This window comes from Lampris incognitus, chromosome 1 (assembly GCF_029633865.1).
Source record: "Lampris incognitus isolate fLamInc1 chromosome 1, fLamInc1.hap2, whole genome shotgun sequence".
In the NCBI taxonomy this organism is placed as follows: Eukaryota; Metazoa; Chordata; class Actinopteri; order Lampriformes; family Lampridae; genus Lampris; species Lampris incognitus.
Window position 1 is genome coordinate 79,287,359 of NC_079211.1, and position 15,866 is coordinate 79,303,224.

The following is a 15,866-nucleotide window of genomic DNA, read 5'->3' on the forward strand; positions in this document are numbered from 1 at the left end:
CATACAGGTGTCTAACCCCAGCTCCTCTTGCATTACCACCACATGCGACTTGAGCCAAGCAAGCCAGTCGGAGAGCTTTGCTGTGCCAGAAGCGTTGAACCAGTATGTGGTTGTTGTGCCCAGTAAACTCAGACTGGTGTGTCTGGCTGCCTTCATACTGGCCAAGTGTAAGGTAGGACTACAGTGGTTTAACAATGTGTGTAGGTCATCTGAACAAAATCCTCTCTTGATCTGTGTTTGTGTGTTCATCTGAAGTTTTCCCAGGGTAACAAGATCATCGTCTTCATCTCCAGCTACGAAGCGGTGGAGTTTCTCTTCTCTCTGTTTACCTCGGTCCTCGGTCCACTCTCAACCAATCACAAACCTCCGTTCAAATTCCTGCGTCTCCACGGCAACATGAGGCAAGAGGTGAGAAACTGTGTTCATCCCAAAGTAGTGATTAAGATTCCAGAAGGGTCCTTGCTTCAGTTGTCTTCCTGTTCCCCGCGATGCTTTTACCGACACAAGCCTGATTACCGTCCCGCCCGGCAGCAGCAGCCTGAGACGGGATGCTGTGTTCGGTCGTGTGTGTGTGTGTGTGTGTGTGTGTGTGTCCGTCTCTAATCTGCATATACTAGGCCTGTCACCCTGCTCCGCTCCCTGTCTTCATTCACTCTCGTATCCTGTGTTCACACCAAACGCGAAGCCGTTTGTTTTGAGCGATGAGATGCCGTATAAAGTCAACGCAGAGATGCCAGTAGACGCGGCTTCGTGGATTCTGCATATTCGCGCTACTCGAAAACGTTCAGCTTGAGCGAGACATTTGCATGACGCTGTGTCGCGAACACCTATCAGTGTTGAGATTCTCCTGGCGTCCTGTTGGCCAGAAGATGAAGGACAACCTGATTGTCGTGGGTTCGCGTACTCGGTCCCGCAGCGAGTAACTCGAATAAAAACAAGTGATGCCACGGTCAAACTTGCGCACGTAAAGCGAGGCAGAAATGGGCTTGGCGTTTGGTGGCAACACGCCACTGGACTGAGAAAACGATAACGTCCCCCGAGAGGCCGTTTGTGACACAGCACACAGCATACACACACACTTAACGCTAGAACAACCAAGTCGGTCGTTTTAATGGTTCGGTATTTTCAAAGTTTAATAACTTTGTGGAAAAATAAAAGATGCAGCCCTGCCGCTCCCTGAGTATACACTACAACTGCATATATTCACATTAAAACGAGTTTCAGATCAATCGCACAAAAACAAGTCGTGATAAGAGCTACCTAAAACCGCCATGAGCGGTCAGCAGGACCGTCTCGTAATTTGCGCGTGATGGTGTGCGTCATGTCACTCTTTATGACATGTGTTGGTGGCGTCATTTCCTTCCTGAAGTTCTTGCTCTGTCCTAGAAATACACTAGCGCCCTCCAGTGGAGAGAAATAAGTCTAAACTTGATGGGTGATTATGTCCAACATGTGTGGTTACAGACGCCGCTACAGACGCGCCATGACTACCACCGAGGCGCTGCAGGATTTACAGGCGTTGGACAGCCGCCATTTTAAATTGTTTAAAAATAGTATTAAAGTTGTCAGCGTGTTAATGTTGGTGTCAGTTGTTTCATAACAGACACACTAACATGTGTAATGCATTAATATCTCAGCTGGGTATTTATCTTGACACAATATAGAGTTTAAATCTGTTGCGATCAAAATGACCGCCCATGGTCGTTCTAATATTTTTTAATGTTCCGGTTGCTGTTTGGGACTGTTTCAATATTTATTTTCAGTTCTTTTCTTACATGTCACGTTTTTATAGGCCTTGTTACGTTTGTTAGATTAGCAATATGTGTTTTCTGGTTTGTTTTTCAGGTAATATTTTCACTTTTTCCATTTTGTTATTCAAGTTCGACCATGTCTCTCTGAAGTTTAAACTGTTTGAAAATAGTATTATAGTTGTTAAAACGTTAATTTTGGTGTCAGTTAGTTTCATAACAGACATACTAACGTGTAATACATTAATATCTCAACCGAGTATTTATCTTGACACAATATAGAGTTTAAAAACTGGCGGTCATTTTGACCGCCCATGGTCATTTTAGGTAGGAGGGAAATCCTGGTCTTTCTAATGTTAAAGTACATTTTTAATAAAAACAACAACAACTGGCCTTCTCGACCATCGCTGCAGTAGTGTCTCTGCATCAGCCGTGGACAGGAAAGACCGAATTTTAGCTGTTACGCAAGTGAAAAAAGGCAGTCTTGGTGATTTCTTTCATGCGCTTATCAAAGGAAAGGCTGGGATCAAACCTAACACCCAGATTTTTGGCTGCCACACTTTGTGAAACCACAGAGTTGTCGACTGTTATCGTTACTTGATCAAATTGGTGTCTGTGTCTAGCAGGGCCAATGACCAGCATCTCGGTCTTATCCGAATTTAAAAACAGAAAGTTAAGTGACATCCAGTTTTTCACAGTAGCCAAGCAGGCCTCTAAGTTAGTGATTTGAGTATGTTCATCAGTCCTTATAGGCACATACAGCTGAGTATCATCAGCATAGCAATGGAAATTTATTCCATAACTGCGTATAATTTGGCCAAGAGGTGTAATGTAAAGAGAGAAAATAGAGGGCCAAGAACTGAGCCCTGAGGCAAACCATATTTAACCTCCGAGAATTTCGATGTAATATCACTATAGCAGACACAATGTGTTCTTCCAGATAAGTAGGACTTAAGCCAAGAGAGAGCTAAGCCAGAGACACCAAAATTACCATTTATTCTGTCTAATAGTATTATAACGATCACAGATGAAGAGACTCGGTAGCCCTTGGCTAACGGGTTGGACCCTTTAGTCGCCTGGTTAACGTTGTCGCCCGCAGTGTGGGCGATACGGGTTTGCGTCCTGGCTGTGGCGGCAGTTCCCGTGGCTGCCCCCCGAATTCGCTACATTGGTGTCAGAAGTGGGATGGTGAGATCGTGAAGGACCGTGAGGCCATCAGAAGCATTTCCTGAAGGAGGGAGGTAGTGTAACGTACATAAGTAGACACGTTAGCCCTTGGCTGACGGGTCGGACCCCTTAGTCGACTGGTTAACGTTGTCACCCGCGGTGCGGGAAACACGTGTTCGTGTCCCGGCTGTGACGGTCCAGCCAAGCTGCCCCCCGAATTCGCTGCATAGGTGTCAGAAGTGGGATTCGAGTGATTAACGTAGTCGGAATAGGACTCTGGTTCTATTTTGTGGGTTTTCTTCTCTGAACTGGAGCCATGATTAAGAGGGACAGCTGGGGACATTCGTATTGCGCCGCTAGAGGTGAAATTCTTGGACCAGCGCAAGACGCATGAAAGCGAAAGCATTTGCCAAGAATGCTTTCATTAATCTAGAACAAAAGTCGGAGGTTCGAAGACGATCAGATACCGTCGTAGTTCCGACCATAAACGATGGCGACTAGCGATCCGGCGGCGTTATACCCATGACCCGCCGGGCAGCGTCCGGGAAACCAAAGTCTTTGGGTTCCGGGGGGAGTATGATTGCAAAGCTGAAACTTAAAGGAATAGTGTACTTCGACTTGCAAGCATATGCTACTGGCAGGATCAACCAGGTTCGCATCCTGGCTGTGGCGATTCACGGGGACGCAAATCCCGAAGGAAGGGGGCAATGTAACGATAACCGATGAATAGGCTCGGTAGCCCTTGGCTAACGGGTTGGACCCTTTAGTTGACTGGTTAGTGTTGTCACCCGTGGTGCGGGAGCCATGGGTTCGTGCCCCGGCTGTGACGGTCCGGCCGGGGACGCCCCTCCCCAAAGAAGGGGGCAATGTAACGATCACAGATGAATAGGCTCGGTAGCCCTTGGCTAACGGGTCGGACCCTTTAGTCGAGTGGTTAACGTTGCCGCTTGAGGTGCGGGAGCCCCAGGTTCGCGTCCTGGCTGTGGCGATTCGCGAGGACGTGAATCCCGAAGGAAGGGGGCAATGTAACGATCACGGACTAATAGGCTCGGTAGCCCTTGGCTAACGGGTCGGACCCTTTAGTCACCTGGTTAATGTTGTCGCCCGTGGTGCAGGAGATACGGGTTCGCGTCCTGGCTGTGGTGGCGGTTCCCGTGGCTGCCCCCTGAATTTGCTACAGTATACAGCGATTATTGGTGTCAAAGGCTGCACTGATATCCAGTAGTAGAAGCACAGAAGTGGAATCAGAGTCCGTAGCTAGTAAAAGATCAGTCACCACTCTGGTCAGAGTAGTTTCAGTGCTGTGTCATGCTTAAGGTTCCTACTGGTCAGTATATCCTGTAACATTTAAATTCCCCAAATATAAGGTAAAAGGTAACCCAAATGTCAGATTCTCGTCTAATGTTTGTTTCCATCTTAAGCTTCTGTTGAGTGTCATTGACTGGCCTGGAAACAGGCGGTCAACCCATCTGTGTTCATTCAGAGTCATCTGTTTTCTCTCCTGCAGGAGAGAACCAACGTGTTCGATGAGTTCTCTGTGTCCAAGACTGGAATCCTGCTCTGCACGGTGAATACACACTCTGATCTACACAATAACACATGTGTGTGGTGAATACACATCGTGTCAGGGCTTGAATACATCAGCAGTGGTAAATGTGTGTCAGCGGAGACACCTCACCTTAATTTCCACTTCAGCGGCGTTTAGCCTGGCACTGATGTGAATGCTCATTACTCTGTTGCAGTAGCGGCCTGTGGCCATAAATACTAGTGGGGCAGACACTGGCTGCAGCTCCTGAATCGCTAGCCACGCCCACTCTTGATATGGTTATTATAATAATTAAGTATATTAAGTACTTATATTAATTAAGTATAATAATTACTATATTCGAGAATAGACGGTACCTGTATACAGACCAGCCAGCAGCCCACATAACGCCGCAGTAGCCAACACATTTCAAAGATGAACAATAGGCTATCCTTTAGCCCGAGTGTAAGCGACAAAAAGCTACCCACGATAAAGTAAAGCAATGTCTAAAAATAGATTACTCCAACTTTCATGATTATGAGAAGGACTTGACGGATGCATTACGTCTAGCATGCTATCGAGTAGCTCGTTCTGGATACTTTTGGGCGGACCTTTGAAAACCGTCGCCTTTTCTAGGTGCTCCTGCACTGCAGTATCCAACGACCAAACTAAATCCACAAGGCCACGGAAGATGCCAGGGTTATCGGTTCGATCTCGTCGTGTCCTCTAAGGGCTAGTTCAAATGCTCCACAGAGTTTTATGCAGTCTATAAGCTTTGACAGAATGTGCTGGTTTTTGTCCACCTCCTTACTGTGCTTCCACACACTCACGTGGCAGCTCTCATCAAGCTGTGCTGCTACGTTAGCTTGACCGAGCACGGCTAGTTTCATAGCACAGTGTACATGTGCTCTGCTTGACTCACGTTTCTTCTGAAAAGTGCTTCAAATCACTCAGCCCACAGGGTGTAGTGGTCTAAACATCGGCTTTGTGTCGATGCAGTTGCCCACTGGGGACCGGGGTTCGCGCCCCGGTCTCGTCAGATCCAAATATGTCCGGATTCGATGAAGCAGCAATAATTGGCAGCGCTGTCTTCGGGGAGGGGGCGGAGTCGGCTTGTGTTCGTCACATGAATGCGTCTCTATGTGTGTGGGGAAAAAGCAGTGGTTCGGCCTGGATTCGCCTTGTCACGGAAGTGGCGAGGCGTCTCCTTCCAGACTGCCGGCCGGAGAGATGCAGTTGGCGAACACATGCAGGATGAGGGTGGTGTTTGAACTAGAATAGGGAATGATTGGTAACTAAACTGGGAGAAAAAGGGACAAATCAGATATACATTTTTTTAAAAATCACTCAGCCCTGTGTTAGTCCATATATCCCCTTGTCCTGACCCTGCTACGGATGAGTGGAACAATCGGCTCGGGGAACAGAATACTGTATTCCGTGTTGAGCAGCCACATAGCCATGTTTTCTTTTCATACCATGTTCATGAAAATGTCCTGTTGTAGGTTTCCCCTTTGTCCTTTGTTCGCTGAGTAATGTCAATGTCTGGTCTGTCAGGGCCAAGCTACTTAATTACTCTCTTGTCTTGTAATTGTAGTCGTTCAAATCGTTTTTTTTTAAATAAACTCTACACTGTTAGACACAGCAGGTGCAACAATGCTGGTCGCCATTTCGGCAGTAGTCTAAAAGTGCGGACTAACTCAAGAAAACGGTAGAAGGCTGCAGAGTACGGAAGTAGGGCAGACTCATTTCTGCCCCAATGAGCCTCTGTTGGCGCTTATTGCAGTTCCCCTCTTTGACCACAAGGCGCTATAATGAATCTGCCAGCGAAAGCGGGGCAACGCACTAAACTGAGACCGAATCACTGAAATGACGGTTTTGACTTTCAAAGATCAAAAGTTGTTGAATAATTTGATTCATTTATTGCACAAAAGTAGGTAATATTTATAGCAAAGTAATTATGATGTATTAACGAGAAAAAATAGTTTATGAGGAGTAACTATGTTTTTAGGTGGATGAATTTTTTTCTTAGTGGGGCACTGCCCCACCTGGCCATATGAACAGGCCGCACCTGCTCTGCTGTATCAACATCCGTATTTACCCGTTACCGAGAAATACTGAAAACAGCACTTTTCATATTTGACATGTCACCCTGCGCTTCCTGGTTATCATGTAGCCAGTGTGTGGTCATCGTTCAATGTGTATTTTATTGTGTCGCACGCAGAGTATCTTAATGTGTATGTGTGTGTGTGTCAGGATGTAGCAGCTCGGGGTCTGGACCTGCCACAGGTGACCTGGATCATACAGGTAATGAATCAACAGCTACGTGTTACAACACACACACACACATTAACATGGTACATTTGAAACCACAGCTCTAGTCATAGAAGACTTAAGAAAATGACTTTTACCAATAGAAGTGTGTGTGTGTGTGTGTGTGTGTGTGTGTGTGTGTGTGTGTGTGTGTGTGTGTGTGTGTGTGTGTGTGTGTGTGTGTGAGACAGTATAACCCCTCATCCACTGTTGCTGAGTACATCCATCGTGTGGGTCGAACGGCCAGAATTGGAGCGAAAGGGAACAGCCTCCTGTTCGTCACCCCTGCTGAGACCGCCTACATCACTGAGCTGGCCAATCACAACATCAGGTCAGCTGAATGATAGCCATACTGACCACGCTCAACATCAGATTATCCTAGTAGAAATTTAAAGCCACAGTCCTGAATCTGCTGGTGTTATTGTACCAGTGTGTGTCCTATGTTACACACTGGTACACTAATAGTGCATTTAACAGTTTCCAGTCTCGTTTTAGAGAACTTCATAGTACCGAGACAGCTCTACTTAAGGTCATTAATGACCTACTGCTGACTGCAAGACAGAGGTGTCTTCTTGATTTTAGTTCGTTTAGACTTAAGTGCTGGCTTTGACACGGTCCATCACAACATTCTCTTACATCGCTTAGAGACTTAGGTTGGCATCAAGGCTCTTAGTTTATTATGGTCTTACCTCACCAACAGAACTTTTTCTGTTGCTCTGGGTAACTACTTACACGATGGCTCAGTTGAGTTGTGGTGTCCCTCAAGGCTCAGTCTTGGTCCCCTTCTCTCTTCTATATACATGCTGCCCTTTGGCCAGGTCATTCAAAATTCTCGATGCGATTTACTATTTTTATGCTGATGACACTCAGTTATACATGCCACTAAAACCCACAGATCCTAGCACCCTAGCAAATCTCACAACTTGCCTCTCTGACATTAAATCCTGGCTGTCCGAAATGTTTCTCAAATTTAATGATGATAAGTCTTGAGGTCATTCTGTTCAGTGCAGAAAATTCCATTAGCCCTTTTGTTACTAATCTTGATGGTCTGTCAGGTAGTCTTCAGCAGGCTGCTAGGAATCTTGGGGTAATATTCGATACTAACCTCAGTTTTGATAATCAAATGAAACATGTTGTTCAGTCATGCTTTCTCCAGCTCAAGCTGGTCTCCAAAATTAGGTCATTATTATCAATTGCCGGTCTGCAAAAAGTTGTACGTGCTTTTTATCTATTCTCGGCTTGACTATTGTAATGCACTTTATTCCGGTATCAGCCAGGGCTCCCTCCACAGTCTGCAGCTGGTACTACACGCTGCTACTCGGCTCATTACCGGGACAAAGAGGCATGATCATATCCCTCCTGTGCTTGTCCCTACACTGGCTCCCTGTTATATTTCATATTGATTTTAAAATGTTATTGATCACTTTTAAGGCCTTAAACGGTCTTGCTCTTACATACATTTCCAATTTATTGACCTGGTATACACCCCCTTGACCATTAAGACCTGCAGATGGAGCCCCGCTGGTTATTCCCAGGTCTCGGTTTGTTACAAAGGGTGATTGGGTGTTTGCTGTTAGAGCCCCCACACTATGGAGCTCTCTTCCTGCTGAACTAAGACACACCAAGTCCCTAGCTTCTTTTAAGTCCCGTCTTAAAACCTTTCTTTTCATGAAAGCTTTTACAAATGTCTGATATTTGTTTTTATTTATTTATATAGTTTTTATTTTTACTCTTACTTATTTGGTCTTGCTCTTGTTGTTGCCTTGTCTGGTTTATTTCTTTGTAAAGCACTTTGTAACATTGTTTTAGAAAGGTGCTATATGAATAAAGTTATTACTATTATTAGCCAGTGTTTTGCACTGTCCAGTTAAATCCCACCGCTCCCTACATTTTGTCCCTCTCGAATATCCTGTTGTACTTGGAAATACGTCACATTACGGAAGCGAGACACGATCTGAGTGACATGTTGTCTTCACACCTAGAAAAGCCGATTTCTCTCAAATTGTTAATGAAATTATGCATGTTCAGTGATCCAGTCCCTGGTTGTGATGTGTGGGTGGGTGTTGCTGTGTTACAGCCTATCAGAGATGAAGTTGCTGAACATTTTGTCCAATCTGATGTTGGATGACACCTATAAAGGGCGAGGCAAGTACCACAGCAAGGTGAGCAGGTAGTCTCCTTATATAGACATGCAACTGACCAATCAGGGCGCTACAAAACCCTGCAGAGTTGAATGGTGTTTTCATACAACTCTCATTCTCTCACTGGTTCTCCTGCTGCCTTGCTCAGTCTCGGTCTCTGTTGTCTCTGTTGTCTGTATGTCTCTCTCGTTCTCTCTCTCTCTCATTCTCTCTCTCCAGACCTCCTCCAAGGCGTTGGAGCAGGAAGTGAGAGAGAGAGCCACAGTGCTGCAGACAGAGTTTGAAAACTTTGTTCACACCAATCAACAGGCAGTTCAGAGCGCCAAGAGAGGTCTGTACACACACACACACACACGTATGACGATATAGTTTAGAATCAGGACAGTAGCAGTTATTAAAAGTCCATTCTTTGCTAATAAGAATAATATTCTGATGATGATGATGATGTTGGTCTTCATCAGCCCTCCAGTCCTTCCTGCGGGCGTACACAACCTACCCAGCCTCATTTAAACACATCTTCCACATCCGCTCCCTCCACCTGGGCCATGCTGCCAAGAGCTTCGGCCTCAGAGACGCCCCGCAGGGACTCGCCAGCTCCGCCGGAGACGCTGCTGACCACACGGCACGCTCCAGGAAGCACGCCAAGAACCCGGTTCACCAGGCCGGGAAGCAGGAGGACGGAGAGCCAAGGTGAGGGCTCTTTAGACTGGACCTGTTCCAGCACATCCATGTTTACTTACATTCATCCACACTGCAGCCTGGAGTGTGTGTGTGTGTGTGTGTGTGTGTGTGTGTGTGTGTGTGTGTGTGTGGCCACCGTGCCAGGCTATGTGATGGTGTTAATGTCGGTGTGTGTAACATAACCCCTGATAATGTATGAAGCTTGCATGATTAAACTGTGGTGCCTTCAGGTCAGTGTAATTGTTTTGGTACATATGTGTTTCACAACCTATTAAGTATGAGTGGTCTAGGGGCGTCCGGGTAACGTGGTGGTCTGTTCCATTGCCTACCAACATGGGGATCGCCAGTTCGAATCCCCATGTTACCTCCGGCTTGGTCCGGCGTCCCTACAGACACAATTGACCGTGTCTGTGGGTGGGAAGCCCGATGTGGGTATGTGTCCTGGTCGCTGCACTAGCGCCTCCTCTGGTCGGTCGGGGTGCCTGTTCGGGGGGGAGGGGGAACTGGGGGGAATAGCGTGATCCTCCCACGCGCTACGTCCCCCTGGTGAAACTCCTCACTGTCAGGTGAAAAGAAGCGGCTGGTGACTCCACATGTATGGGAGGAGGCATGTGGTAGTCTGCAGCCCTCCCCGGATCAGCAGAGGGGGTGGAGCAGAGACCGGGACGGCTCGGAAGAGTGGGGTAATTGGCCGGATACAATTGGGGAGAAAAAGGGGGAAAATCCCCCAAAAAAAAAAGTATGAGTGGTCTTGGACAGACTAGGCCCACCTGATTTCCTCTGTGCCCACCCACACTGTGGTTTCTGCCCACGCCACAGCTTCAGAGGAGCTCTGACCAGTCGTCTGGCCATAACTGATTGGTCCTTGCCAGAGTCTCTCAGGTCTTTACTGCTGCCCATGTCTCCTGCATGCAACATGTTGACTAGGAGAACTGATGGGTCACCTACCATCTGTCTGCTCTACCCAGAGCTTGACACGTGTCCTGGTTTGCAGATGATCAACGTTATTGGGTCCGCCCATGAGTGGTCGTAATGTTTTGGCTCATCTGTGTATGTCAGCGTTTTGGAAAACACCGGTATAGTGTGGGCGGAAGACCGACATGGAGGGAAAACAGGATGCATTTGTGGAAGCAGCCTGATTCACCAGTGAAGCAGTGCTGCTGTCCAGAGCAGGATGGAGGGATGACCGATGAATGTTTTCTCTCCTCAGAGCTGGGGGGCGAAAGGCTGCCGGATGGAGGGAGGTCTCCATGCTGCGCTCTGAGTTCTCCAGTGGGATGGAGGGAGACCACAGCCAGAAGAAGAAGAGGAAGAAGAGGAATACAGCAGGAGGTCAGGTGGAGGAGGAGTAAAACACCAACAGCCACAAGAAGACAGAGAGAGAGAGGTGAATGATGGGTAGACAGCAGGTCTCAGGTGGGTCCAGAGACCCCCGGCTGGCCCTTAGAGATGACCTCGGGGTCCTGAGTGAAGTAGAAACCATCGAGATGTTGCTGTTCCCCACTGGGGAGCAGTGTGGTGGAGGACACCCTGATGTGTGAAGTATACTGAGAAGCTTCACGACCTCTTATGGATTTTAAATGGAAGCATCATCAGCAGCAGGGGCAGGAACATTCTAAGTGTGGTGGTCTGTAGTGATGTTTGGTCCCATAGGCCCAGTACCGGTCCATGTGAACTGACGTTTTTCATGGTCACATGGACCCACCATTCACTGAATCTGTTAAAATGTGCCATAAAACACACACGTCTTTTACCACAAGTGGAAAATAAAGTTTGTAAAGTTCGTCTGGTTGTGTTCCTGGCAGACGCTGATAGAAGGACAGCAGGAGGGATTTCACAACATCTCATGACCTTTATTACTCTGATGGTTATACAGCAATGTGAAGGTACTGGTGTCGCTGTGCTGTGGTATGCAAGGAGGTGGTGTAGTACATATGAGTAGTACTGGTGTAGCTGTGCTGTGGTATGCAGAGAGGTGGTGTAGTAGATATGAGTAGTACTGGTGTAGCTGTGCTGTGGTATGCAGGGAGGTGGTGTAGTAGATATGAGTAGTACTGGCGTCGCTGTGCTGTGGTATGCAGAGAGGTGGTGTAGTAGATATGCGTAGTGCTGGTGTAGCTGTGCTGTGGTATGTGGGGAGGTGGTATAGTAGATATGAGTAGTGCTGGTGTAGCTGTGCTGTGGTATGCAGGGAGGTGGTGTAGTAGATATGAGTAGTGCTGGTGTAGCTGTGCTGTGGTATGCAGGGAGGTGGTGTAGTACAGATATGAGTAGTACTGGCGTAGCTGTGCTGTGGTATGCAGGGAGGTGGTGTAGTATAGATATGAGTAGTACTGGTGTAGCTGTGCTGTGGTATGCAGGGACGTGGTGTAGTATAGATATGAGTAGTGCTGGCGTAGCTGTGCTGTGGTATGCAGGGAGGTGGTGTAGTATAGATATGAGTAGTACTGGTGTAGCTGTGCTGTGGTATGCAGAGAGGTGGTGTAGTAGATATGAGTAGTACTGGTGTAGCTGTGCTGTGGTATGCAGGGAGGTGGTGTAGTAGATATGAGTAGTACTGGCGTCGCTGTGCTGTGGTATGCAGAGAGGTGGTGTAGTAGATATGCGTAGTGCTGGTGTAGCTGTGCTGTGGTATGTGGGGAGGTGGTATAGTAGATATGAGTAGTGCTGGTGTAGCTGTGCTGTGGTATGCAGGGAGGTGGTGTAGTAGATATGAGTAGTGCTGGTGTAGCTGTGCTGTGGTATGCAGGGAGGTGGTGTAGTATAGATATGAGTAGTACTGGTGTAACTGTGCTGTGGTATGCAGGGAGGTGGTGTAGTATAGATATGAGTAGTTCTGGCGTAGCTGTGCTGTGGTATGCAGGGAGGTGGTGTAGTATAGATATGAGTAGTACTGGTGTAGCTGTGCTGAGGTATGCAGGGAGGTGGTGTAGTATAGATATGAGTAGTACTGGTGTAGCTGTGCTGTGGTATGCAGGGAGGTGGTGTAGTATAGATATTAGTAGTACTGGTGTAGCTGTGCTGTGGTATGCAGAGAGGTGGTGTAGTAGATATGAGTTGTACTGGTGTAGCTGTGCTGTGGTATGCCGGGAGGTGGTGTAGTAGATATGAGTAGTACTGGCGTCGCTGTGCTGTGGTATGCAGAGAAGTGGTGTAGTAGATATGCGTAGTGCTGGTGTAGCTGCTGTGGTATGCAGGGAGGTGGTGTAGTAGATATGAGTAGTACTGGTGTAGCTGTGCTGTGGTATGCAGGGAGGTGGTGTAGTAGATATGAGTAGTACTGGTGTAGCTGTGCTGTGGTATGCAGGGAGGTGGTGTAGTAGATATGAGTAGTACTGGTGTAGCTGTGCTGTGGTATGCAGGGAGGTGGTGAAGTAGATATGAGTAGTGCTGGTGTAGCTGCGCTGTGGTATGCAGGGAGGTGGTGTAGTATAGATATGAGTAGTACTGGTGTAGCTGTGCTGTGGTATGCAGGGAGGTGGTGTAGTATAGATATGAGTAGTACTGGTGTAGCTGTGCTGTGGTATGCAGGGAGGTGGTGTAGTACAGATATGAGTAGTACTGGTGTAGCTGTGCTGTGGTATGCAGGGAGGTGGTGTAGTATAGATATGAGTAGTACTGGTGTAGCTGTGCTGTCGTATGCAGGGAGGTGGTGTAGTATAGATATGAGTAGTACTGGTGTAGCTGTGCTGTGGTATGCAGGTAGGTGGTGTAGTATAGATATGAGAAGTACTGGTGTAGCTGTGCTGTGGTATGCAGGGAGGTGGTGTAGTACAGATATGAGTAGTACTGGTGTAGCTGTGCTGTGGTATGCAGGGAGGTGGTGTAGTATAGATATGAGTAGTACTGGTGTAGCTGTGCTGTGGTTTGCAGGGAGGTGGTGTAGTATAGATATGAGTAGTGCTGGCGTAGCTGTGCTGTGGTATGCAGGGAGGTGGTGTAGTATAGATATGAGTAGTACTGGTGTAGCTGTGCTGTGGTATGCAGGGAGGTGGTGTAGTATAGATATGAGTAGTACTGGTGTAGCTGTGCTGTGGTATGCAGGGAGGTGGTGTAGTATAGATATGAGTAGTACTGGTGTAGCTGTGCTGTGGTATGCATAGAGATGGTGTAGTATGGATATGCGTAGTACTCGCGTAGCTGTGCTGTGGTATGCAGGGAGGTGGTGTAGTAGATATGAGTAATACTGGTGTAGCTGTGCTGTGGTATGCAGGGAGGTGGTGTAGTATAGATATGCGTAGTGCTGGTGTAGCTGCTGTGGTATGCAGGGAGGTGGTGTAGTAGATATGAGTAGTACTGGTGTAGCTGTGCTGTGGTATGCAGGGAGGTGGTGTAGTAGATATGAGTAGTACTGGTGTAGCTGTGCTGTGGTATGCAGGGAGGTGGTGTAGTAGATATGAGTAGTACTGGTGTAGCTGTGCTGTGGTATGCAGGGAGGTGGTGTAGTAGATATGAGTAGTACTGGTGTAGCTGCGCTGTGGTATGCAGGGAGGTGGTGTAGTATAGATATGAGTAGTACTGGTGTAGCTGTGCTGTGGTATGCAGGGAGGTGGTGTAGTATAGATATGAGTAGTACTGGTGTAGCTGTGCTGTGGTATGCAGGGAGGTGGTGTAGTACTGGTGTAGCTGTGCTGTGGTATGCAGGGAGGTGGTGTAGTATAGATATGAGTAGTACTGGTGTAGCTGTGCTGTGGTATGCAGGGAGGTGGTGTAGTATAGATATGATTAGTACTGGTGTAGCTGTGCTGTGGTATGCAGGGAGGTGGTGTAGTATAGATATGAGTAGTACTGGTGTACCTGTGCTGTGGTATGCAGGGAGGTGGTGTAGTACAGATATGAGTAGTACTGGTGTAGCTGTGCTGTGGTATGCAGGGAGGTGGTGTAATATAGATATGAGTAGTACTGGTGTAGCTGTGCTGTGGTTTGCAGGGAGGTGGTGTAGTATAGATATGCGTAGTGCTGGCATAGCTGTGCTGTGGTATGCAGGGAGGTGGTGTAGTAGATATGAGTAGTGCTGGTGTAGCTGTGCTGTGGTATGCAGGGAGGTGGTGTAGTATAGATATGAGTAGTTCTGGCGTAGCTGTGCTGTGGTATGCAGGGGGGTGGTGTAGTATAGATATGCATAGTACTGGCGTAGCTGTGCTGTGGTATGCAGGGAGGTGGTGTAGTATAGATATGAGTAGTACTGGTGTAGCTGTGCTGTGGTATGCAGGGAGGTGGTGTAGTATAGATATGAGTAGTACTGGTGTAGCTGTGCTGTGGTATGCAGGGAGGTGGTGTAGTAGATATGAGTAGTACTGGTGTAGCTGTGCTGTGGTATGCAGGGAGGTGGTGTAGTAGATATGAGTAGTACTGGTGTAGCTGCGCTGTGGTATGCAGGGAGGTGGTGTAGTATAGATATGCGTAGTACTGGCATAGCTGTGCTGTGGTATGCAGGGAGGTGGTGTAGTAGATATGAGTAGTACTGGCGTAGCTGTGCTGTGGTTTGCAGGGAGGTGGTGTTGTATAGATATGCGTAGTACTGGCGTAGCTGTGCTGTGGTATGCATGGAGGTGGTGTAGTAGATATGAGTAGTACTTATGTAGCTGTGCTGTGGTATGCAGGGAGGTGGTGTAGTATAGATATGAGTAGTACTGGTGTAGCTGTGCTGTGGTATGCAGGGAGGTGGTGTAGTACAGATATGAGTAGTACTGGTGTACCTGTGCTGTGGTATGCAGGGAGGTGGTGTAGTATAGATATGAGTAGTCCTGGTGTAGCTGTGCTGTGGTATGCAGGGAGGTGGTGTAGTAGATATGAGTAGTACTGGCGTAGCTGTGCTGTGGTTTGCAGGGAGGTGGTGTAGTATAGATATGCGTAGTACTGGCGTAGCTGTGCTGTGGTATGCAGGGAGGTGGTGTAGTAGATATGAGTAGTACTGGTGTAGCTGTTCTGTGGTATGCAGGGAGGTGGTGTAGTAGATATGAGTAGTGCTCGTGTAGCTGTGCTGTGGTATGCAGGGAGGTGGTGTAGTAGATATGCGTAGTTCTGTTGTAGCTGTGCTGTGGTATGCAGGGAGGTGGTGTAGTAGATATGAGTAGTACTGGTGTGGCTGTGCTGTGGTATGCAGGGAGGTGGTGTAGTAGATATGAGTAGTACTGGTGTAGCTGTGCTGTGGTATGCAGAGAGGTGGTGTTGTAGATATGAGTAGTGCTGGTGTAGCTGTGCTGTGGTATGCAGGGAGGTGGTGTAGTAGATATGAGTAGTACTTATGTAGCTGTGCTGTGGTATGCAGGGAGGTGGTGTAGTATAGATATG

General features: G+C 47.6%; 1 protein-coding gene across 1 annotated transcript in view; it reads left to right on the top strand.

The window, feature by feature from the left end:
- The window catches only part of ddx31 (DEAD (Asp-Glu-Ala-Asp) box polypeptide 31), a 39,878-nt gene extending 28,542 nt beyond the window's left edge, over positions 1–11,336 (top strand). Inside the window, exons 13-21 of the mRNA XM_056284457.1 lie at positions 1–172; positions 256–408; positions 4,423–4,482; positions 6,694–6,744; positions 6,942–7,081; positions 8,828–8,912; positions 9,111–9,222; positions 9,353–9,581; positions 10,783–11,336. The exon at positions 1–172 is cut by the window's left edge and continues 43 nt beyond it. Coding sequence (XP_056140432.1) covers positions 1–172; positions 256–408; positions 4,423–4,482; positions 6,694–6,744; positions 6,942–7,081; positions 8,828–8,912; positions 9,111–9,222; positions 9,353–9,581; positions 10,783–10,924 — 1,144 coding nt within the window. The 3' untranslated portion in view covers positions 10,925–11,336. The remainder of the gene's footprint in view (positions 173–255; positions 409–4,422; positions 4,483–6,693; positions 6,745–6,941; positions 7,082–8,827; positions 8,913–9,110; positions 9,223–9,352; positions 9,582–10,782) is intronic.
- The last annotated feature ends 4,530 nt before the right edge of the window (positions 11,337–15,866 follow it).